Source organism: Elgaria multicarinata, chromosome 6, assembly GCF_023053635.1.
Source record: "Elgaria multicarinata webbii isolate HBS135686 ecotype San Diego chromosome 6, rElgMul1.1.pri, whole genome shotgun sequence".
In the NCBI taxonomy this organism is placed as follows: domain Eukaryota; kingdom Metazoa; phylum Chordata; class Lepidosauria; order Squamata; family Anguidae; genus Elgaria; species Elgaria multicarinata.
In genome coordinates this window covers 836,273-859,443 of record NC_086176.1, presented here as the reverse complement: position 1 = coordinate 859,443, position 23,171 = coordinate 836,273, and the positions used below count along the sequence as shown (strand labels likewise).

The following is a 23,171-nucleotide window of genomic DNA, read 5'->3' as shown; positions in this document are numbered from 1 at the left end:
GAAGTTACAGATAGAGATTAGGAGTTTGGAGGAAGAATATTGGCAGGGTAAAAACAAATACAAATTAATAGAAATACAAGCTAAGAAAAAACAATTAGAAAATTTAAATTTAGAGGAAGTTCAGAAAAATTTAATATATATGAAAAGGGAGTATTTTGAAAATAGCAATAAAAATTCTAGATTGCTTGCCAGACTCACACAAAAGGAAAAAGCGAGAAATGGGATAGGAGCATTGAAGGATAATCAAGGGAATTATTGTCATTCAATGAAGGATAAAATAAAAAAAATTCAAAAATTTTATCAGGAAATATATATATATATATATATATATATAAAATTTTAAAACACAAAATAAACATCTTACAAAAACAACAACACAACATACTACATACATTTAACTAAATGTTGAATACATATATATTGAGTAAATATTATCTATTACTTATCCTATCATACAATATACCATTCTTAACATATAAGTGCCCCCCCCCACCTCGGGATCTATTCCTGCTTCCAAAATCTCATGCTTTCTTCTGCTGGCGGTTTCCCACTTCCTTTAGAAAACACAAATATTAGGAACTGTTTCCAAATTCCTTCAAAATCATTTGATTTAGCTATACCTCTTCTCCATTTAATATTACTTGTCAATTTATCATTAATAGCTATATCCCATACTTCTTTGTACCATTCTTCAATAGAATATTCCCCTTGAATCTTCCAGTTCCTAGCTACAATCAATCTCGCTGCAGTCAGCAAATTCGTTATCAGTTCCTTAATTTCCTTTTTACATTTAAAATCATCTTCAAATAGTGACAGCAATGCAACTTTCAGAGAACTCTCTCAGAGAACAACTTGTCAGACGCAGTGTTGTCACATTCTAGTTGTGTATTGTGTATCTAGCATGCATGTGTATTGAAAGCATTTTACCCCTCTCTTCAGCCAGAAGGCCTCCCAGAGTATTTACAGATATTTACAGTATTTACAAAGGAGGTTTAGAGAATTCAGGGGAACACAGTCCTGAGCCCTCAGGCTTGCCATTTTAAAAAAGCCACAATACAAAAGGAAAAGATGATGGGAAGGAGGTAAAAGCAAATTTAGGCATTTCTTAAAGTTACAGTTCAGGTGGAGTGATGGAATGGCTACGACTAAGTGACAGTTGAAGTACAGCCGATTTTTGACTTCATGTTATGTTATTTGGAATGAACAAGTTGTCTTCTGCGTGATCATGTGAGTGGACCAATAAGTAAATCAATTGAAGAATCAGAACAGTTGCATAAGATGCAATTAAACTGAACACAGAACATCAGAGAAGAATTCCAAAATCTGAATAGTGTAATACCTTTATTAGGTCAACTCAAAGATCACAGAAAAATGTACAAAATGTGATCTTTGAGTTGGTCTAATAAAGGTATTACACTAAATGTATTTTGATTTTTTTCTTATGGTAAACAAGGCTGTCTTTGTTGATGAACTTCTATGATTTAAAAAATAGCTGTGCAAAATTACAAGAAAACAAAAAAACTTAAATCTAATGAAAAGGGTCATGGCTGTAAAACATTTGGTGCATTTTTTTCTACAGTCCTAGTAAGCTGGAGTTCAACTGTATCAACGGTAAAGGATCTCACCTGCCCCAACCCTCCACCCCCAACCACCTGATTTCAATTCCCAGAGAAACACTGTTCTAACAAACAACAAAAAGGCCGAATTGCTAAATTCCTACTTTGGCTCAGTTTTCTCCCAAAGAGGGTCTGGGACACCCCAGGCAAAAGTGAAGTACAAGATGAAGGGGAAAGATTGCAGTTCGACACAGATCAACAATGGTCAAGCAACACCTAATTTCTTTGAACCAGTTCAAATCTCCAGGGCCTGATAAACTGCATCCTAGAGTAATGAAGGATCTGGCAGAAGAACTCTCAGAACCACTGTCTATTATCTTTGCAAAATCATGGAAGAGTAGTGAAGTTCTGGATGACTGGAGGAGGGCTAACGTTGTCCCTATCTTCAAAAAGGGCAAAAGGGAGGAACCTGGGAACTACACACCAGTTAGTCTGACACCCATCCCTGGGAAAATTTTGGAACAAATTATTTAGAAGTCAATCTGTAAGCACCTTGAAAACAATGCAGTGATTACTAGACGTCAGCATGAATTTGTCAAGAAGAAATCCTGCCAGGCTAATCTGATCTCATTCTTACAGTCAGGAAGTTTTTCCTGATGTCCAGCCTCCCTTGTGGACTGCGGGAATGCTGTGGACATAATATATCTTGACTTCAGCAAAGCTTTTGACGAAGTACTACATGATAGTCTGATCAGCAAAGTAGTTAAAAGTGGGCTAGATGAAACAACTATTTGGTGGATCCACAATTGGCTACAGAATCGGACTCAAAGAGTGCTCATCAATGGTAGCTTCTCAAACTGCGGGGAGGTAACAAGCGGGGTAGAGATAAATGCCAAGTTCTACACCTAGGAAAAAGAAACCAAATGCACAGTTACAAGATGGGGATACTTTGCTTAGTAATACTACAAGTGAGAAGGATTTTGGAATTGTTGTAGAACACAAGCTGAATATGAGCCAACAGTGTGATGTGGCTGCAAAAAAAGCAAATGTTATTTTGGGCTGCATTAATAGAAGTATAGCTGCCAAATCGCGTGAAGTACTGGTTCCCCTCTATTCGGCACTGGTTAGGCCTCATCTTGCGTATTGTGTCTAGTTCTGGGCACCACACTTCAAGAAGGATGCAGATAAGCTAGAGGGGGTTCAGAGGAGGGCAATGAGGATGATCAGCACCATGTACATTGATGGTGCTATATAAATAAATAATAATAATAATAATAATAATAATAATAATAATAATAATAATAATAATAATAATCAGGGGTCTGGAAACACTATGACAGACTGAAAAAACTGGGCATGCTTAGCCTTGAGAAGAGAAGGCTGAGGGGAGACATGATAGGACTCTTCAAATATTTGAAAGGTTGTCACACAGAGGAGGGACAGGATTTCTTCTCCATCATTTCAGAGTGCACTACACAGACTAATGGGCTCAAGTTACAGGAAGCCAGATTCTGGCTGGACATCAGGAAAGACTTCCTGTAAGAACAGTATGACAATGGAACCAATTACCTTGGGAGGTCGTGGGCTCTCCCACACTAGAGGCATTCAAGAGGCAGCTGCACAGCCATCTGTTAGGAATGCTTTAAGGTGGATTCCTGCATTGAGGACGGACTTGGACTTGATGGCCTTATAGGCCCCTTCCAACTCTAATATTTTATGAGATTAGCTAGGATGTCTTCCCAAAGAAGAGTTCTGTGCAATTTGAAATACTTTTATCTATACTGGGAGCATAACAGGGTGATACTGGAGTTTCTTTGGGACCAAATCAGTAGCCACTCTTATAAACAGAATGCTTATGCACCAATTACAATAAATCCACCAAAATAGATTTTATATGATCTTGCCACACCATTAAGCCTTATTATTTAAACCCAACACAGTATTTCCCTTTATTACAGTATCCAGCCTCCAAGTCAGAAGCACAAAGGACTTTTTGAAAGCTAAAATCTGTGAAAATATCACACTGCACTAGAGTTGTTCTCTAAAGCAATAATGAGATTCCAGTAGCTCATATTGCTCCAATCCCTTCCTGAACCACTCTAGCTTCCTGTCACCATCCCTTTTCTCATCCTCATTTGTCAACCCTTGGGTTCTTTACTTCAACCCACCCATCATGACCATCTAAATATATGTAAGACCAATTAAACGTTTACCTCTAAACAGAAGGATAAGCATTACTGGTTACCTTGTAGAATTGTACATGCACAAAAATTTGCAAGTTAGCTAATGCCAAGTTTGGATTCATAGGTTCTCAGCTTAAAATGGGCCAATGGTTTCTATGAAATGTTCTAGTGCCTGAGAACAAAATTTACAATAACTACATGGCTGCCCAATCCGTTATGGTTTCCAGACATGTTCCCATACATATATATACCCTTAGGTATATATATTTTCTTTAACCACTTAGGGTCAGAAATAAAGATCTTGTTTATATACCTCTTTTGCACACAGAGGTTTTTCTTTAGAAAGAATGGACAGACCTAATTAAAAGGTCTCAACACACATGGCACATAAAATTGGACTTAGTATATTTAGGGTGCAATCCTATGCATGTTTAGTTATTCCCAGCATTTCCAATTTATCTCCTGAAGCAAGTATCTATAGTATCACCCTGTAGTATTTGTTAAAAAAACCTATGACTTTTTAGATGTTCATGTCCAATATTTATGAAAGTGGGTAAATTCTGAAGGCAACAATTTTAAGAACTGTCTAGTAAATCCAGTTGGCCATGTATCTGGCACATATACAAAAATAATACTTTTCAAGATGATGCCACAACAGCAGAAACACTAATACTGTTCTTTGGCCCCAGGATGAGGTTTGCTCCATTTGAAGTAGCAGTAAATGAAGCAATACTAAGATCTGATCTGAAATTGGCCTTTTCTTGGCACCATAAAAAAGGAGCCTCCAAAGTCAGAATGATATATATAATTTCCAAGTTGTTCCAGAACTGCAATTCTGGCAACGTGCATAGTCTGCTCACCATTCATTTAACAATGAAAAGTACTTGAGTACCAGTCAATTTTGCTGAGTTCTCTTCATGAAGACTTTGTGCATGTAATCCCAAAATGTCCCCTGATCAGATTCATTGTGGTGAATCATAGCTGTGAGCGCTTCACCCTGATCAAGGCTCTGCCAATAATCCTGCAGCCACATCTCCTTCCAGCTGAAATAGATAGAACAAAATGAGTGCAACAACAAAAAAAGAACCCTCTTATTCCAAGAAAGACAGAAGCTAACTGCAAAGTACAGCTTAGTTTGCAACTAAACCAATATGACAAAATGGTGCAGGACGCTCAAAATTTGTCCAGATTACAGACAAGCCTCTGGCGTACCTACATTTCCCTATTAATACTGAGAAGCATCCAGCTGAGTTCATTAATTATCCATTGCTACCAGCTGTCATTTCACCAGTCTGGGTACCTTTAATTTTATTTTATTTTTAAATATTCATCCCCACAATTAAAGCAAACAAGCAATCTATTCAGGACATATGACTTGGCAGGGGTTTGACAACAGAGGAAAAAGTATTTAAAGTGATAAACAGATATTACAACACGTAAAATGTTAAGACTCCAGAATATCTTTTGGGATTTTCTAGCTAGAGAAATGGTTTTGTACTCAGTGCTTACTGGAGTAGGTTGTGGTGTTAAAAAATATTATAAGATTTAATCATTTCTGCAGAGGCTTTGGATTGCTAACTGCTGGAAGTAGGACACTTAGTACAGCCAACCTCTCAGTGGTTTAGAGAGTGATCCTATGTTTCCTGGGAGAGTGTCTCAGGGACCATAGGATTGCTCAGAAGAGCCCTCTGACACCAGAGACAGCATTCCAACCTTGGAAGGGGAAATCGGAGATCCAAACCCTTGCAGCTCACACAGAGGAAAGGGGGTGCCGGTGGGTGGGGAGGACACAGACCAGAGAGGCCAGGATACAATTCATCCTGAGCCTCCTTCAGCCTCCTCCCTTCCCCTTCTGAAGTGCCCCCACTAGATGGGCTGAAAAGCCTGTCTAGTAAAAATCATCAAACGTGGCGCACAGGGAGGCAAAGATTGCCTCTGTTGCTCCTTCTGCCCTGTTGGCTTCAGCCTGGCAGAGCACAGGAATCTCAGAAGCCTCTCTATCACGCCTGGGTCCAGCTCCAGCTGAGAGCCCCTTTCGTCCTGCTACCCACTGTCATGCTGAGGCCATCAGAGGGGGAAAGGAAGCAGCTGTGGAACTTTGCTGAATTTGTTTCTTTTTTTCATCCTCCCTCCCAATCCCCTTTCCTTTTATGTCATTTTTTAAAGATTGTAAGCCTGTGGACAGGGACTGTCTTAATAAATATTTTTGTAAGCTGCCTTGAGAGCCTTTTTTGGCTAAAGGAAAGGATAAAAGTACTATAATAAATAAATAATAAAATAAAGTTCAGAGGCTTCCAAACAGTGAGGGTACAGTTGATAGGACTGAGCCCTTAATCAAATAAGCCTGTAATGCCTCCGAAGCGTTTCTGTGCAGTCATGGGAAGCCATTTGAAAACATGCATACAGTAAACTGAAGGCAGTTTCTAAGGGGCAAGATCCTATGTCACAAACTCTATATTGACAAACAGCTATTAGGCTCTTCTATAAGCAAGATGATAGGGAACTGAATAGACTATAGCAGCTTAACAATACTTCTTACAAGCAGAAACACCCGAAAAGCTTGAAGATGAATTATAAATGAGCTTGCCTCTATCATGCCATTTTTGACTTCTGACTAAAAGGCTACTTATATAAGGGGAAGACAGACAAAAGCCAAGAAATGTGTTCTACTGTGGCAGGTCAGGTACCTGGAAAAGCCCTTGTGAACAACAAATTGAAGACTGAAAGCACAGATACAAGGGCTGATTCAAAAGTTGACATCATTAGTTGTTATATGTTCATATACCTGTTTTGCTCTGATTTCTGAAGCAGGTTGTGCTAATAGATTGAACAGGACTTCTTATGGTCAGTTTACGAATATAGTGGAAGGAAAGTTACTGCCTTCGTTAAAAAAGTTTAAATGTTCGTCCCAAAGGCAAAATAGGACCAATGATTGCGCATCAACTGCTTAATAGGAAATAGGTAAATAGTGACAGTTGAAGAATATTGTGTAAAATGAAACAGACTCCCATAATGCATTGTAGCACGGTTAAAATAACAATGCAGACAGCACTACCAGATGAATGTTACATATAAAAATAATTTTCCATAACGTATTAGAAGATAGTGCAGCACCCTGAGCATGCTGAACTATTAGTGCATGTACATGCCTGACTCTCAGCAAGGGTCGAAGAGCCACTGTGTCACTGCCATGGAAAGACGCAGCCTATGGAAGCAGGGACTTGGGCTACTCTACTATCTACCCTCTCCTTCAGCTTGAATATTGTGGGTGAAAAGGAGGAAGACTGTATCACTGATGTGACCTCACTAAGCCCAGGTCTGGTATCCCTAAGGGACAAGTTGGTGGGGAGAGAAGGAAGATAAAGGAAATGGAACAATTGTGATGGGGAAGGGGAAGAAATAATATTGGAGGAGAGAGAGGGATACAGATGCTAAAAACGTTTGGGGAGGTGGTTTGAAGGACCTGTAGCATTCTTCACCTCTAATCTCTCTTTCCCATTAATATTTCAGATAATAAAATCAGGTGCCTGTTATTCGGTGTGTGACACTGAGCAGTCCTTTCATTGTCTATTTCTCTACAGCTACAAGCATCTTTGACCAGGATGCTGGCATGAAGAGCTCATTTGAGAACATTGTATGACTTTCCCAGGGCTTCCAGATCCACAAAATTGGTATTGATATATCTATTCTGCCAGAGACTCCAAAGGTGAGAAGAGAATCTTCCTGTTCACACACCACTCCGATTGGTGGTTTGTTGGACTGTCACCGCCACTACCACCCCCAGTCAAAAACACAATACAAATGGAATATGGTTCTTTATTCCTTCGTCTCTCTGGTCACCCCCGTCCTCTGATCACCTAAAGATAACTTTATTTATTTTTACAAGAGGAACATGGGGTCACTGTTGAGGAGGCTAAATCTGGCCCCGGCCCTCCATGACCCAGTCTCTGCTGACAGGGCACAAAGTGGGAAAAATATATGGATGCCCCCCTTGCCTTCACCAATAACACTGTGCATTCCACTAACATAAAAATAAAAAATGTTTTCTGGGCAAAGAGTTTCAAAAGGAAAGCATCACTGAAAAAGAACAGCAAACTCAAAACAGACAATTCTGAAAAAAATAAAATGAACAATTTTTCCTTCTGTTTCTAGAGATGAGATTTGAACAAGATTTCCAGCTCATGACTCTTTTGCCACATCAATTTTGTCTCTCTGGACATCTTAAATTTGGTAGGCTCTTTAGAGCAGATTTATTTTAAAGATGAACTGGAATAAGCTGTACTATAAAACCATTGACAATGTAGTCAGGGATTCATCATCTGTAACTATATCAGGAATGGCATTACAGTATAGCTTGTTCAATGTTACAAGCAAGTGAAATGTTTCTAATCCATATGCTTTCACTGCAAACTGTAGTTGTGTTAGCAGCTACATCAAAGTGTTATAGATTTCAGGAATATTCTATATTTGATATTCAATGTTCCATAGGATGAACCATAGTCATAAAATTGTTAAAAAAAAAAAAGGCTTCGCATCCTTTATAATAACTGCAAATAACAAAGGCAACAACGAGTACCTGTCTCCAGCAGGAATGTCCTCAATATTTCCATATCCAGGTGCTGGTGGAGGACATCCCATGTGTGCGACCTGGGCTATATGAGGTTCAGGAGCCAGCAATTTCCCGTGAGTCTTCTTATGCTCCCTCTCTGCTTTAACTCTGGCATTTTCCCTGTCACAGACAAAACACTCAAATCCATTCAGATAATTAGGCAGTGTCATGTCATTCACTCCCCATTCACGCCTCTCCATGCTTTCCAGTAAGAACTGGTTTGTAATGCCACCTGGACTCTTGTACTCTAGGAATTTCAAGTACTCATCTGAATTCCTGTCCAAGAAATCAATATATTCTGCTAGTTCTTTGGGGCTTCCAAAGTCATCAATGAGAATGATGGAATGATCATCAGGCATCCAGTCTTGTACTGAGGGTGAGCCTCGATATACAGGGACAGCTCCAACATGCATCGGCCGCCAAAGTTTCTCTGTCATATAATCATGGCATATGGCATTTTCCATAGCCAGGTGAAACTTGTACTTAGAGATAAGAGTCATGAATTCAGAGTCCTCTGTGGTAGCTGTAGAAGTGTCCCTCAGCCTCATACTGGGAAGCTCTCGGTTGTTCAGGCATCTACCATAAGAGTCCACCTACAATAGTAATAATCATCTTTTTTTAAAAAAAAAGTTTTTTGCCCCATCCCCTCACCCCAGTCCTAATATGTTCTCAAGGAAGAACTATTAGATTGTCTGTTTTCTAAGGAAGAAGTTCTATTAAAAGCAGCAGCAGCTAGAGTAGTTTTGTATATTTAGTTTCTCCTCATAAATTCATTCTCTTCCATGTTCATTCCCTCCCAATATGAACAACTCAAATCTGGCTAACCACATCCTCATGTGCAAATATTCTGTCCAGATATTTATTCTATATTGACTCTCAATAGTTAAAAATAATAATGGGAAGTAACACAACGGGAAGTAGCATAAGTATTTATTAACTAGCTAATGCTGTTTTTATTACTCAAGCCACAAAACTAGCTTCACAGTTATTTTGTTTTATTTTGTTCTGTACAGCACCATAAAAACTTGATGGCGCTATATAAATAAATAAATAAATAATAATAAGACGACACTTCCCTGAGCAAATAAGCAATACCTTCAAGTGACAAACTTACCAGATTCATTACTAAAGTTGCCCTGAAAGACACAAGTATGTATATACTGGCTGGTAACTTTTTCAGGTAGTTATTTGTAGGCCTAATATACAATCAAGATGAGTAAAAGAGCTAGCCAACATTAAAATTTTATGAGAGTTCTGAACTTTTTTTTACCACATTCATGCAGACTCTGCATTCAACTATTTGTATCTGGAAAAAAATCATTTTCAAATGATAAGATAGGACAGAATGCTGAGGCTATATACTCTTACCTGGGAGTAAGTCCCACTGAACTCAATAGGTCTTACTTCTAAGTAGTCATGGGATGTACTGTGAATTGCATAAATTTTGTGAATCAACTGTTGAAAACTGTGGGTTTTCGAAGTGAAAATGATGAGAATTGCAATGGTTACTGAATCAGTTCGCTAATAAATGATTATGTCTGGCAAAGAACCTGCTTTAAAGAAGATCTACTTTCTCACTTTAACTGAAATGTAAAGTTGGCTATTTTAAAAAGCCATTTGATAAGAGATACTACTGTTTTTGTTCCAACTGTTACAAACCAATAAGTATTGAAATGGAAAGGCCTTTCAATGAACATTTTAGTCTAGAAATTCAATGTCCTTGTTGGCCCTGCTTTTGAGTTAAAACCCACACATTGTTTGTTCAGCATGGTTAAGGCTTCCCTAGAGCTTATTCCTGTAATAATTCCATTATTTTGTTTTACAGACAAGGAACAGAGATGGGAATCAGGACTAGGAGAGATAGTCTACTACTCTGGTTAGAACTGAACTAAAGCTGCAAATAATAATGGCAAAAAGCTCTGTTCCTGTACCATTAACAGAACCTTGACATACAGAAGTTAAACAGGTGACGCTTCCCCCATCCCTACCATACCCATGTCAGTTTTCACCTGTTTCATTTATTGTGTTTCAGGTTGTTGTTATAACAGCACAGGACCTCCCTCAGAAAGAGAAAGACACAGCAACTCAAATTATCAATACAGATTAGTGTGCACGACTGGATCTAGAGGGCCAGATTCAAAAGACCCATTTCTTCACCCCAGCCAAAGGGAGGCGTAACGTTTCAGAAACACCCCATCTTTGAACGCAATGAGCTGAGCACCACCTGGCGCAACAGGTAACACGAGCCAATGACGGCGCTGCCCCAGCTACCTGGATATACTTCATGAGCTCCCGCACGTATCTGTCCCGGTCCGAAGGGACGTCGCAATGGGACTGCACGTAGAGCACCGGAGCCAGGCCCTGCTGTCGCCAGCGCTCCTTCTCGCCCAGGCCCAAGGCCGGCCTTCGGCGCAGGTAGGCCAAGTCCGGCAGCCACTGGAGGCTCAGGGAGTAGTCGGACTCCCTACGGAAAGTGGCCGTGTAGTTGAAGAGGCCGATCCCGGGCCGGTGCGAAAGGAGGTAGTTGTTCATGGGCGACTCCTCGTGGAACAAGGCCCACGCCTGGTGGCGCAGCCTCGGCAAGGGGGCCTCGTACGCCCGGAAGTCCGTGCCGTAGAAGAGGAGGGCTCGGGTCCGCCGGTGGAGCCTCACCCGCCGGTTCCTCGTGGCTAAGCAGGAGCTCCGCGGGCAGTCGATGCGCTCCGTCTCGCCGGGGAAGTGAGGGAAAAGGCTCCCGCTCCACCACAGCAGGATGGGCAGGTCCCTGTTGCCCCGCGTGTCGTTGTTGCCGGGGCCACGGAAGGAAGGCACCGAGGCGGCCGGGGCCACCCGCAGGCCCAGGCTAGGTTCGGCCGGGTGGAAAAAGCAAGCCGCCTCCGCCGCCTCGGTCTCCTCAGGAGCTCCCGCGGGAAGCTCCGCGGAGCTGCCCCAGCCCGACGGGCCCGCCTCTGCCGGCTCCCCGACGCCCTTCGCCTCAAGGCCCGGCAGCAGCAGCCCGCGGCCCGCTCTTCCCTGTAGCGCCCAGCAGGCGACCACGACGGCGACGACCCGGGCTAGAGGCGAGAGGGGGCCCCGCCGCCGCCGCCGCCGCCCCAACGCCATGTTCTCGCGGCCTTTTTCTCTTTCTCCGCGGGCGCGTTGCCTTCACAGTCACCGGAGCGGACCGCCTTTCCAGCGGCTTTCAAGGGAGCGATGCCGGCGCCCGGGCATTTCCCCCGCTCAGCTGCCTACGGCGCGCCGGTGACTGCTCCGCTCCGGCTCTGGCCCGGGGCGATGCCTCTTTGGCCCGGTGCTGTTCCTGCCACGCCACTCTAGCCAAGCTTATTCCCCCACTTCCGTTTTTCAGCCTTGAAAGTTCAAATGCAGCCCATTACCCCCATATATGGCTGAGAAAGAGCGACTTGCAACACGGGAGGCCCCAACATACCCGCAGGTACCTCTCTTGGTGCCCGTCCTGACTCTTAACAACACAACAAAAACTATTGCTTGGGCCCCAGACCGCGGACGCTTCCTCCGGGGCTCAGGCGCAGTAAACCAACGGCCTGAGTTCCGGTCGGTGCTGCTGCCTGCTGGTGATGGAGAACAAAGCAGCAAACGCGCGCTGGGAAGCTTTGAGGTGCCACAAGGCCCCGGGTTATTTAGGAGCGATTTCGGGGCTCCTTTGACTTAATAGGAGTACCAACCACGCAAGAGTTGGGAGAGATTTGCTCTTTCTCTGCCCGAGTTTTGTATTATTTTGAACAATTTTTATAATTCTCGTTTTGTCACTCTTCATTATATTATATGCAATATAATATACTGAGTTTTTAAAACCCTAATGTTGGTGGAGTTGCATTAGTGTGTGTGTTCCACACTATCCTTTCATTCATTTTAAATGAGCGCTGGTGGCGTGAGGCCCCTGGGTAGGTGGGGTAGGAACTGTAATCTCCCTCATTTGATACAGCGTGGAAGGGGGGGGGGGGCTTCGCATGGGGGATATTTAGTTTGAAATCCAAATAAACCTCATGGGAATTTCTGGCTGAAAATATAAGTGTAGGGCTTATGTAAACCAGTCTCTACAGCACACTTCTATAACTGGCGATGTGTAGGTTTTGTTCTTTGAAATAAATAAATAAATAAATAAATAAATAAATGTACCTTCTTGGAAGGAGTAAGGGCATACAGATAGTTTCCAAGTATAAACCAACATTATCATGAATGGGACTTGTGGACTGGTTACCAATTGAATGAAATAATGTACAAGACACCTACTGCTAGGCAAATAGACCACAACCGACCAGGGGCAGGCAAGCCAGTGGCCTCCAGCAGTTTTAGACTGCAATTCCTATAATCCATGACAATTGGCTATGATGGCTCAGCGATGGGAGTTATAGTCAAAAACATCTGGAGGGCACCTGGGGGTCTACCCTTGCCAAACAGAAAGCTATTTCAAGTCAGGAGCTGGAGAGAGGCAGCCACAAAACACTTTAGCTGCTATTTCTGTGAGCCAATTCATGTATTTGTTAAATCATTTTAATCTTCCACCTTCATTAGCTTCAGGAAGTCTTTTCCAACAGTCACATTTTCAATTGTCTTACAATTTGCTGTAGGGTGTGCCCCGTAGCCATGCAGAGACCTAGAATAAGGAGGGCAGCAGTCATTCCTGTAGCGGACTAGTGAGGGCAGATCAATGCAACTTGTTGCAAGGCACAGTTAAGTACCACAGACTGATTACATATACTTTATCCAGAGCTATTATTAATAGTACTTAGTCCTTTCAAGTATTCAAGGTGCTCATCCATTCTCTTCATAAGCTGGGGTGGGTGGGCTAAGGCAGCTCAGATTTATCACACCCATAGGGGAGCTGAGAGGGAGAATTCAAGGCAGCAAAAAGGTTCAAACCAGAGGTTTTCTGATTCATAGCTGAAACTGTTGGCTACTATAAATAGAGAAAACCCCTCAATATCCTCTGTAACCCTGCACGGGATGGTGAGGTACCTCTCTGTTTGCATTGGTGCTCCTAAAAATATTGCCAGCCAAAGCAATAACTTTATTTCTTCACCTCTTATTCTCCTATTATTCACAATATGATTTCAGTTTGGTATACCTTTTCAGAGACACTGAAAAGCCCTAAACCATTCGAAGTTAATGTTTTTCTCTCTCATACTAATCAAGCTATAACTTCTAGTTCAGATTTTCTTTTTTAAACAGTGGTTATTTTTCCTACTGGTAATTTCTGATGTACATCAAAGTTACCAAGAAACATTTGCATTTTAGTTGTCAAAGTGTGTCAAGTACATAGGATTATACACAAAATTTAGCTGCCTTTATAAGACTTGTATATTTATGATTATCTTATGGCACAGTAAACTAGCACAAGTCTAGAATACTGCTATATTTCATAAATGTTCACTAACAAAAATCTAAAATCATCTCATTAAAGGGTTTGTCTGTTCAAGTACAAGAACGTTGTAGGCCTGCAAAGTTAAAGGTGGCAAGATCATCTTTCAAGGTTAAATATCAACATGAGCTAAACAATGAAAGAAAGAAAAAAAAATGAGGAAAAGGGCAATTGAAATGCATAGCTAAATCTGGAGCAATAGCCAAAATGTCTAAGGAACAATTTAGGGTCACTGGGGGGATTAATATATTGACTCAAATGTAGCTTTTTCTGGAAACAATAGTAGCAACAGTTGCCCCACAAACATGGTTTAATTCTCCCAGCTCAAAGGGATCTGCAACATCAACAATTTGTGGGAAACACCTCCCAGCCAGTAGAGCAGCCCTATAAGGACATGTAATAGCACACTGGCAGGAACTGGGTTTTTAAGGAAGTACAAGACAATTTTTTCAAGACCATGGTATAAGGGGATACATTGGCATAACCAATATTCATGAGTACAGGTAACTAGGTAGGGGAAGAAAAACCTGTGATTCTTTTCAAGATGGTGTTGGCAGGGTCTGCCTTTTCATAGAGATTGCTAATTTTCTCAACCTATCTGTTATGAATAATTATGTATTGAAGGCTGAAATGCATTTACTCAGAAAGTAAAAGCTTTGAAGCACCTCACAGTTATTTTTCCTCCAGAGATAATTGCAAATAAGTTTTATTTGCCATTACTGAACTTGGCTGAATTACCTGCACACCAGTTCATTCCCCTCCCCAAAATACAGGGCTGGAAAAAAATAATCAGTATTTATTTACTAACAATGACATAAAATACATCTTCATATAATTATTTCTTTACAAATTAAAAGATGAATTGAAAAAAGTGAAGAAATGCTTATGATTTTTTCCTTTTATATTAATTCTAGAAATTAGCAATGTGGAAGTCTTGTTGTTGAGCCTTGTTTTGGGGAGCAAGTATAGTTACTGGTTTAACAGATCTCTAAATTTTTGGTTGGAAACAGTTATGTGTTTGGCAGGAAAAGGGGGAGAATCTCAGCCACATTTGCAAATACATCTGACTGCTGAAAAACTCGAGATCAGGTTAGTTCTTGGACATTGCCCTTTGCTTTGTGATGAAAGGGAAATGAGAGGGAAGACAAATTAGCTGCAATAGAAGGAAAACATATTTACAAACGCACACACACTATAGGTCATGGGACTAGAAACCACACTCCTGGATTATTTAATCGGTCATGTACATAAGGTTTCAACTTCAGTTTTCAATGGCAGATGGAATAAATGTGTTACCTATATTCAGTCTTAATCCACCATTTGTCTGCACAATCTCCTTTCTTACTTTTCCTTTTTTCAAGTTTCAGTTCTGCTGTTCTCTCAGTATAACCTGGACACTGCAAGAATACTTAAGTGTAACATCTTTGTTTTTTTAAAAAAATAATTTGTCTCCTTTTGAAAAATTCATGAGCCCTTGGACTCCTGAAGTCTCAAACACATCACCTACATCACTAGAAAGGGCAGCTGCAAACCCAAGTTGATTGTTTGAGGTATGACCACAAGCAGGCTTGCCATGGATACCCTACACTGGTGGAACAGTAAGAATAATCTGGGATAGAACCTTTTAAGTGCTGTATCTGTTAGCTACCAATGGCTAGAATACTTCAGCTCTACTAAGGGTTTGAACATCAGAATACACAGAGGCATGATTGAACCTTACATTATGAGTAAGAACTATTCCTTCCACATGGTGCTACACGTCTCCTCAGTGCTTTCTTGGGTACAATTCAAACTGACCATCCCCTAGCAAACTCCTATGTCACTTTTGACATCTTGTTATAAAACATTACTTTCTAAAATGAAAAGAAGGGGAAAGCATGAACATCTTCTTTAAGAAAGTATTCCAAGCAAAACCTAGCATGTGAATGGAAAAAGCCAACACACACCAAAGCAAGAGGACACTGGTAAAAAGAATAAAAGGGGGATACTGCTTTTCCCAGAGCGGTGTTCATACCAACCCAAGATAGATTTTATTCTCTCGGAGCAAGCACCTGCTTGTTAGCACCCTCTTATTCCAAGGCAGATCTGCACAGCAATACAACAACTTGATAGTCTGGCTCAGAACTCAAGTGATGTTTTCTAGAAGACGCCATTCTATAATTGCTTACAGCACATTGCTCCCTCCAGATATGAAAACGTTGCCTGCTTTATCCAACATCAGTCCGTTAATTGACCAGGGCCTGCCACTTATATTTCCCTACGTGGCTCCTTTTCATACAGAGAATCACATACACAAATATAGCAGCTACTGTGTAATTTTGAAGAACAATCACTTTTCACTTGATGCCGAACCATGTGCAGTGTATTCAAGAGATCTCTTATAACAGAATTGGGCTGGCAGCAGGCAAGAGGTGTAGATTCCTGCCAAGCACAGTAAGAGACACAGGACTAAGGTCTGACATCAAATAATGCTTCCCTGCTCTATAGGTGTTTTGTCTGTCCATGTCTCACTCTCTCAAAGGGTTTTGGAGATGCTGAAATTGTTTATGCACAATGCATTAAAATTATGGAATTGTACAGGTTTCTATATTGTCCTTCTCAAAGGAGCTGGGCCCATTCATCAGGTGGTTATTGAACATAGAAGTGCCAGTGCTGGAATCCAGCATAACTCCAGCTCTAGCTCAGCAACTGGCGAATCTCTTTATGCATGTGGCAGAGGAAGTCCACGTATGAAGCCCCCCCATTCATGCTCTTGTCTTCCACCAAGAAATGTTTGAACAGCAGATCTAGCTTGTCTTCCTGCTTCACAATCATGAGCTGCAAGCAAAAGAACAATTAGATGTTAGGTCGTGGTGGTGACTTTGGTGCAACGCATTATTGGAAGCTCAGGAAGTTTTAGCTTTGGCTAGCTGTCCCGTGAAGAAACATTTGTACAACAAAACAGTACCCAATGCAATATATTATTTATTTACAATATTTATATACCGCTCCATATCTAAAATAGATTCCGGAGCAGTGCACTTAGGGAAAAAAAGTAAAAAGAAAGAAGATTAAAACCAGAAAATTAAAATTGTTCAATTTAAAACGAAGACCGATAAAAATAGTGGCTGTTCAGTTGAGGAATGCTTCCTGGAACAGAGTTGTTTTCAGGAGGCTCCAGATGCAGCCTAGTGTTGGTGCCTGCCTGACCTCCAGGGGCAGGGAGTTCAAAAGGTTCTTCTCCTAGTGGAATCCAATCGGGTCCAGGTGGAAACACCAGGAGCATGCCCTCCAATGACCGGGCAGCTTAGTAAGGCAGAAGGCGCGGTCTCAGGCACTCTAGTCCCAAGTTGCTTAGGGCTTTGTACACTAGTACCAAAACCTTAAACCTGGCCCGTTAGCCAGTAGGCAACCAATGCAATTCCCTCAGCAAAGGAGTTATATGCTGAAAAGAGGCAGCTCCTGACAACAGCCAAGCTGCTGCGTTCTGCACTAGCTCCAGCTTCCGGAGCAGCCTTAAGGGCATCTTGCAGTAATCCAGTCTTGAGGTTACTAATGCCTGGACCACTGGCCAAGCTATCTCTGTCCAGAAGAAGCTGTAGCTGGCGAGCCAGCCAAAGCTGGTAAAAGGCACTGCGAGCGACAGCAGCCACTTGGGACTCCAGCGACAAAGATGGGTCTAGGAGGACCCCCAAACTATGAAGCTGATCTTTCAGAGCGAGTGCAACCCCATCAGAACAGGCAACGAGCCTATCTCCCAGACTTGGGAACCACTCGCCCCTAGGGCTTCTGCCTTGCCAGGTTTCAGCTTCAGTTTATTGGCCCTCATCCAGCCCATTCCTGAGTTTAGGCACTGATCTAGGATTTGCACAGCCTCTCCTGATCCAGATCCCACAGAGAGACAGAGCTGTGTGTCATCAGTGTACTGATGGCATTTTGATCTAAATCCCCTAATGACTGCTCCCAGCAGCTTCATGTAGATGTTAAACAACACTGGAATCAAGATGATGCCCTGCATGACCCCATCGATTAATTGCCAAGGGGCTGAGGACCGCTCACCCAATGTTACCCTCTGAAATTGACACTGCAGGTAGGACCGGAACCACTGAACCACAGTGCCTCCAATGCCCATCCCACGGAGTCAATCGAGGGGGATAACATAGTCGATGGTATCAAAAGCCAATGAGAGATCGAGCAAAATTAACAGGGGGCATGTCTACACCACAAGGTTGTAGGGGGAGGATATCACCTCCTGCGATCCTCCCTGGGTGTCCAGACGGCCGTGCAATGTCCCAGAAGGACGGTGCAGTCGCCATTTTAAAAAAAACAACCAGGAGAGGAGCACATGGGCGCTCCTCCACCAAAGGTAGGGAAAAAACCCGCTCCCACTCTACCCCCCCCCGATGGGCACGGAGCACTTGAAGAACTCCGTGCCCTGTGCCTGGGTCCCGGCTCCTCGCGTTTACTCGTGAGGAGCTGGGACGAAACTGGGATGATCCCAAGACCGCGGGAAAAATCAGGCTAAAAGCCGTCCCAGTTATCCTGGGGAAATGGAGGGATCCTCCCTCCCTGACCCCGGGATCCCCTATGCGTCATGTGCAGCCATCATTAATAAAGGCCCATATTGTACTATTCTTTAAGATTATTCAAGATCACAAAACGGAGATTTTAAAAAAATCAACATCCCAACCAAGGATCATACCTTCATGTAGCGTGACCTTTGAGACTGGAACATATCAATGATGGATCGTACTCTCTTTGAAAAGGGATTATCCAAAATTGGTAGCATGTACTACAACACATAAAGAAGATAAAATATCTCAGAGTAAACAGGAACTATTTAATTCATTAAATTAAATCAATTCTAATCACATGGGTCAGTTAAATTAAATACTAATCACAAACATGTCCAAATTGAGGAGATGCTAAACAGACAGCTTGGAATTTCTTGAAACTAGCAAAGAGTAGCCCTAGTTCAGCCCACACAGAAAATTATGAATGCATCATCACATACACCATTCTGACTCCTATGGAAGAACTACAAAGGCTTAAGCTCTTCCCATAGCATTACTGGCGTTTGCCCTTGAACATGACAATGTCAGATCTTGTAGAGAAACTCTGCAAACAGCAAAGATCAGATTTGACCATGCTTTAAGAATAAAATGAATTTCTCATCCAAACTGACCCTACTCACCATAGAGCTGCTGATCTGGCTGAATGATGAAACTCCAAAGAGGTTTTGGATCAGCCCTTGCTGAACATTTACTCCTATCCATAAAAATATGTTCAGCCCATTTTCTAGAAGATATATGTCACCCTTAGAGAGACGCTCCTCAGAGTTTCTGATTGCTGTTGGTAGTGAGTCACTGTTGAGATCTACTTTGGTCTGTAGAAACAGAACTGGAGTCATTGTCTTGCTGGATACCAAACAACATTTAACCAGGGACAGTAATTTTGCATACATCCACTGAACCTGGCATAGATTGGGGCATAATAGGACAATAGTTGCAGAAATCTCAGAATCCCAGACTTAATTTAAAAAGGCATGTTAATAACCTTTATATTTGCAGAGCTACTTGAAAATACAAAGGTCGCTCAAGGGAATGCTCACAGGTCCACAGCTTTTGCCTGGTTTTGGGATCCAATACAAATATTGGGGTCACAAGAACCTTGACCCTGCACTGGCCTCCCTGCTTCCCTCTCTAGCTCCAATTTTCTTAGACGCAGAGAAAGCACTTGATAATCTTAATTGGAACTTTTTGTTCAAGATACTGGAAGCATTTGACTTTGGGGAGAACTTCATAAAATGGGTGAAATCTATCTACAATCTACAAAAAGCCCAAGTAATTATTAAAGGAGATTTTACCAGTCCGTGTGACATACAAAGAGGGACAAGACAGGGCAAGACAACCCACTGTTGCCCTTGTTATTTATTTTGGTGTTGGAAGTTTTGAATCGAGATATAAGACAAGAGGAACAAATTGGTGGAATAAAGATTAAAAAAAGAGACCTATAAACTAGTGTTTGCAGATGATCTGGTCCTTACATTGGAAGATCCTCTAATAGGTATTGAGACCTTGATGAGTAAGTTGAAAGAGTTTGGAACAGTAGCGGGTTTCAAGGTCAACAAGCAGAAGTCGAAAATATTAACTAAGAATATGCAACCTCAAGAACAAAGAAAATTGACAGGCTTCAAAATTAAGAAGAAGGCAACATTTCTGGGAATTGTCCTGACAAATATGAATTGAATGTTATTTCACAATAACTAAGTTAAAGTCTGGAATGATGTTAAAAATGACCGAGCAAAATGGGATAAGGTTCGATTGTCTCTTCTGGGAAGAATTGCCACTATAAAAATGAATGTATTGCCAAGAATGTTATTTTTATTCCAAACAGTACGTATTGTAATAGGGGATTCACCATTCAAGCAATGGCAGAGAGAAAGAGAGATGATGAGGGAATCTACACTAGTATATGAAACGTTGTTTTCACAGGCGTTTTATTTATGACCGATTTAAAACGTAGCTACACTAGTATATGAAACGTTGTTTTCACAGGCTTTGAACGTTTTATTTATGACCGATTTAAAACGTAGCTGGTTTTAAAACATTTACTTGCGTTTTCTGCGTGTGTGTGTGTGTGTGTGAGAGAGAGAGAGAGAGAGAGAGAGAGAGAGAGAGAACGCTAGTGAGTGAGGGAGAGCGAGAGCGAGAGAGAGCGTGGGGAAGGCTGGTGCTGCTTTCGCCGTTCTCATTCTCTCCCCATTTACGAGTCAGTGTCTGTGGTGCGCTGCCGGGAGTTGCTCGCTTAGCCGCTTCTCCTCTCTCCCTACCTCTCCTCCCCACCACCTCGCTCTCCTCCTTCCTTCCCTCCCTCCATCCCGCGAGAGAGAGAGAGAGAGAACGCTAGTGAGTGAGGGACAGCGAGAGAGAGCGGGATGGAAGGAAGGAGGAGAGCGAGGTGGTGGGAAGGAGAGGTAGTGTAGCTACGTTTTAAATCGGTCATAAATAAAACGCCTGTGAAAACAACATTTCATATACTAGTGTAGATTCCCTCCTAGATTTATATGGCAAGGGAAAAAGCCAAGAGTTAAACTTAAAATATTACAGGATGCCAAAGAAAGAGGAAACTGTACTTCTCTGCCTGTTGCCTGGTTTGGATGAAAGAATGGGTACTGTTGGAAAATAGATGACTATTGGAGCTTGAAAGCCATCCCAGGCATGGCTACCTGTGGTATGAGAAAGCTAAGGTCAATGTGGAATCACTATGTCAGACGTACAATTCTAAGAGTATGGAATAAATATAAACATAGACTCTGTCAGAAAATACCAATGTGGGTATCGGCCCAGGAGGCCTACCATAGAAGAGAACTGTGTAGTGGGCACAAATGGTTGATGTACGACGACATATTGGAAGTGTCTCAAGGGGAGTACAAACTAAAAACAAGAGAAGGGTTGTTAAAGGAGGGCCATATATGTCAGTGGTTCTCTTACCTACAAATTGCAGAAAGGTTTAAGAGAGACATAAAAGAATGCGGGTTTGAGCAAACAAAGTCAATGTTTGAAGTAGCTCTATGCACTAATGATGAACATGTTATCTCTAAGGTTTAAAAGTTATTGTTAAAGCTCAAGACAGAGAATGAACAAACAAAGGATTGTATGATAAAATGGGCCCAAAATTTTGGGTATAATGTACCAATGGAACTATGGAAAAATATGTGGGTAAAAGGTCTAAAATATACGTGAAGTACAAGACTTAAAGAGAACTTTTACAAGATGATGTATAGATGGTATACGTCTCCTTCAAAATTAGCTAAAATGTATAGGGGTGCACAAGAAGGAACCTTCTACCATATGTGGTGGTTCTGTAAAAAAGCAAAAACTTTCTTGCATTTGTTAATGCAAAAATTATTAAAGACAAATCTACAAATGAAACCAGAATCAACAACCTCATTTGTACTGGACTGGAAACCGCTGATAGAATATTTGCAAGAGTTGGAAAAAATGATTTATATGTTTGTGGATTTCACATATAATCTGTGGTCTTAATAATACACAACACTCTGTTGGCTAAAGTGAAGTAACAGATAGTCCTTCTGTCTGCCATGAAGAATGCCTTAAGTGGAATATGGCCTTATGCATGGTTTTATAAGTTGTATTGTATTGTATTGTTCGTTAAATTTGTGAAGCTTTGTTTAGACTTTTTCTGTAGAAAATAATAAAAAATTGTAAAAGGAAGAACATATGCATAATCTATTCTGAATAAAATTAGTAATACATATTTTCTTAACTATGGACTCTATATTAAAATACAAATAGTAAAACCTTGATTATGTACATAATCTTTTTTACACTGGCTGGTTTTGAAGAAATATTATTCAACATTGCACAATAAGAAATTTGCTTAAATTTATACTAGCTTATATGTTAAGGATTATAATTTATATATTAGCATAATTTTAGTACAGAAAACATGCCACCTGCATTTAACTGAGAATTACAAGCATGGCCATAACTCAGAGCTCTTCCATCAGTACACAGGTTTTCCAGTGGCAACCTTTTATCCCATGGAATGCTGTTCCAGATCATGCCTTAAGATTCAGAACGGCTGAAAACCCTCATGTGTAGTACAGCCCTTTGGGTGATAGTCCATAGAGCAAAAATACAAAGCGACATGTAGCATTAAAACACTCACTTTTATATTTTAGATATTTCTCATGTTTCTAAATATTCCCTATTCCTTCAGCTTCTTTGTAGATAAAGCTTCCCAAATCCTTGATTTTTGATGTTCACTGTGAATCATCTCAAACATGTTATGATCCTTGGAAGCATTCATCCAATCTTGGAACTGTATTGGTTCGGTTCGAATATCACAATAACCCAGGGTTTTTTAAAACTTGGGTTGTTGTGAGAGAAGTGGGAGTGAGCAAACTTGCTGGTTCTTGCTGCCCGATCACTCCTGCTTCCACTGGGCAGAGGCACTCAACCAAATCACTCTCAGGGAGTTGAATAACCCAGGTGTGCCCTTATCCCTTAGCCGCTCAGCGTGATGCCCAATTGCAGAACTCTGGGGGTTTTGAGGGGAAGGGGGGAAACAGCCCAGAATTGGAACCCAAGAGCAAACCCTGGGGAACAACCCTGGGTTGTCTCCCTCCCAACAACCCAGAATTCCTCATTTAGATATCACACTTAAAGCCAAGGAACAAGGAATCCCTGATTTCAATGGTTGGCCAGCAGCGTGCTCATTTCCACTCTTTTATAAAAACTCTGGGTAGTTGTGATGTTCAAACTGGGTCATTGTAACTGAGGTCTAATTAGCATCAAGAACGGCAATACTATTATCTTGCAGATAATGTATCTTGACTAACTCCAAAAAGTATTTGCCAGAGCAACAACAGAAGTGTTACTGTTTTGTAAGTTCTCTTCATCATAGTTTCTACTTAGACAAGATAATCTCATCCAATT

General features: G+C 41.4%; 2 protein-coding genes across 7 annotated transcripts in view; both read right to left on the bottom strand.

Annotated features, from left to right (window-relative positions):
• Positions 1–1,680: 1,680 nt before the first annotated feature.
• FUT11 (fucosyltransferase 11) lies at positions 1,681–11,811 on the bottom strand. Of its 2 annotated transcripts, XM_063128826.1 has the most exons (4): positions 10,620–11,811; positions 8,316–8,941; positions 4,600–4,782; positions 1,681–2,461 (listed from the first exon to the last, which is right to left on the bottom strand). In XM_063128826.1, the coding sequence occupies exons 1-3, from the start codon at positions 11,448–11,450 to the stop codon at positions 4,635–4,637; spliced, it is 1,605 nt and encodes a 534-aa protein (XP_062984896.1). In that variant the 5' UTR covers positions 11,451–11,811; the 3' UTR covers positions 1,681–2,461; positions 4,600–4,634. The 2 variants fall into 2 exon arrangements, with proteins under 2 accessions (XP_062984896.1, XP_062984895.1); XM_063128825.1 differs by lacking the exon at positions 1,681–2,461 and having other exon boundaries at positions 4,071–4,782.
• A 3,356-nt stretch (positions 11,812–15,167) lies between these two features.
• Positions 15,168–23,171, bottom strand: part of SEC24C (SEC24 homolog C, COPII coat complex component) — a 70,105-nt gene continuing 62,101 nt past the window's right edge. For all 5 annotated transcript variants that reach the window (XM_063128822.1, XM_063128821.1, XM_063128820.1 and 2 more), the window contains 3 exons: positions 18,902–19,093; positions 18,410–18,499; positions 15,168–16,545 (listed from right to left, as the gene is read on the bottom strand). In XM_063128822.1, the coding sequence (XP_062984892.1) occupies positions 16,405–16,545; positions 18,410–18,499; positions 18,902–19,093 (423 nt within the window). In that variant the 3' untranslated portion in view covers positions 15,168–16,404. The remainder of the gene's footprint in view (positions 16,546–18,409; positions 18,500–18,901; positions 19,094–23,171) is intronic.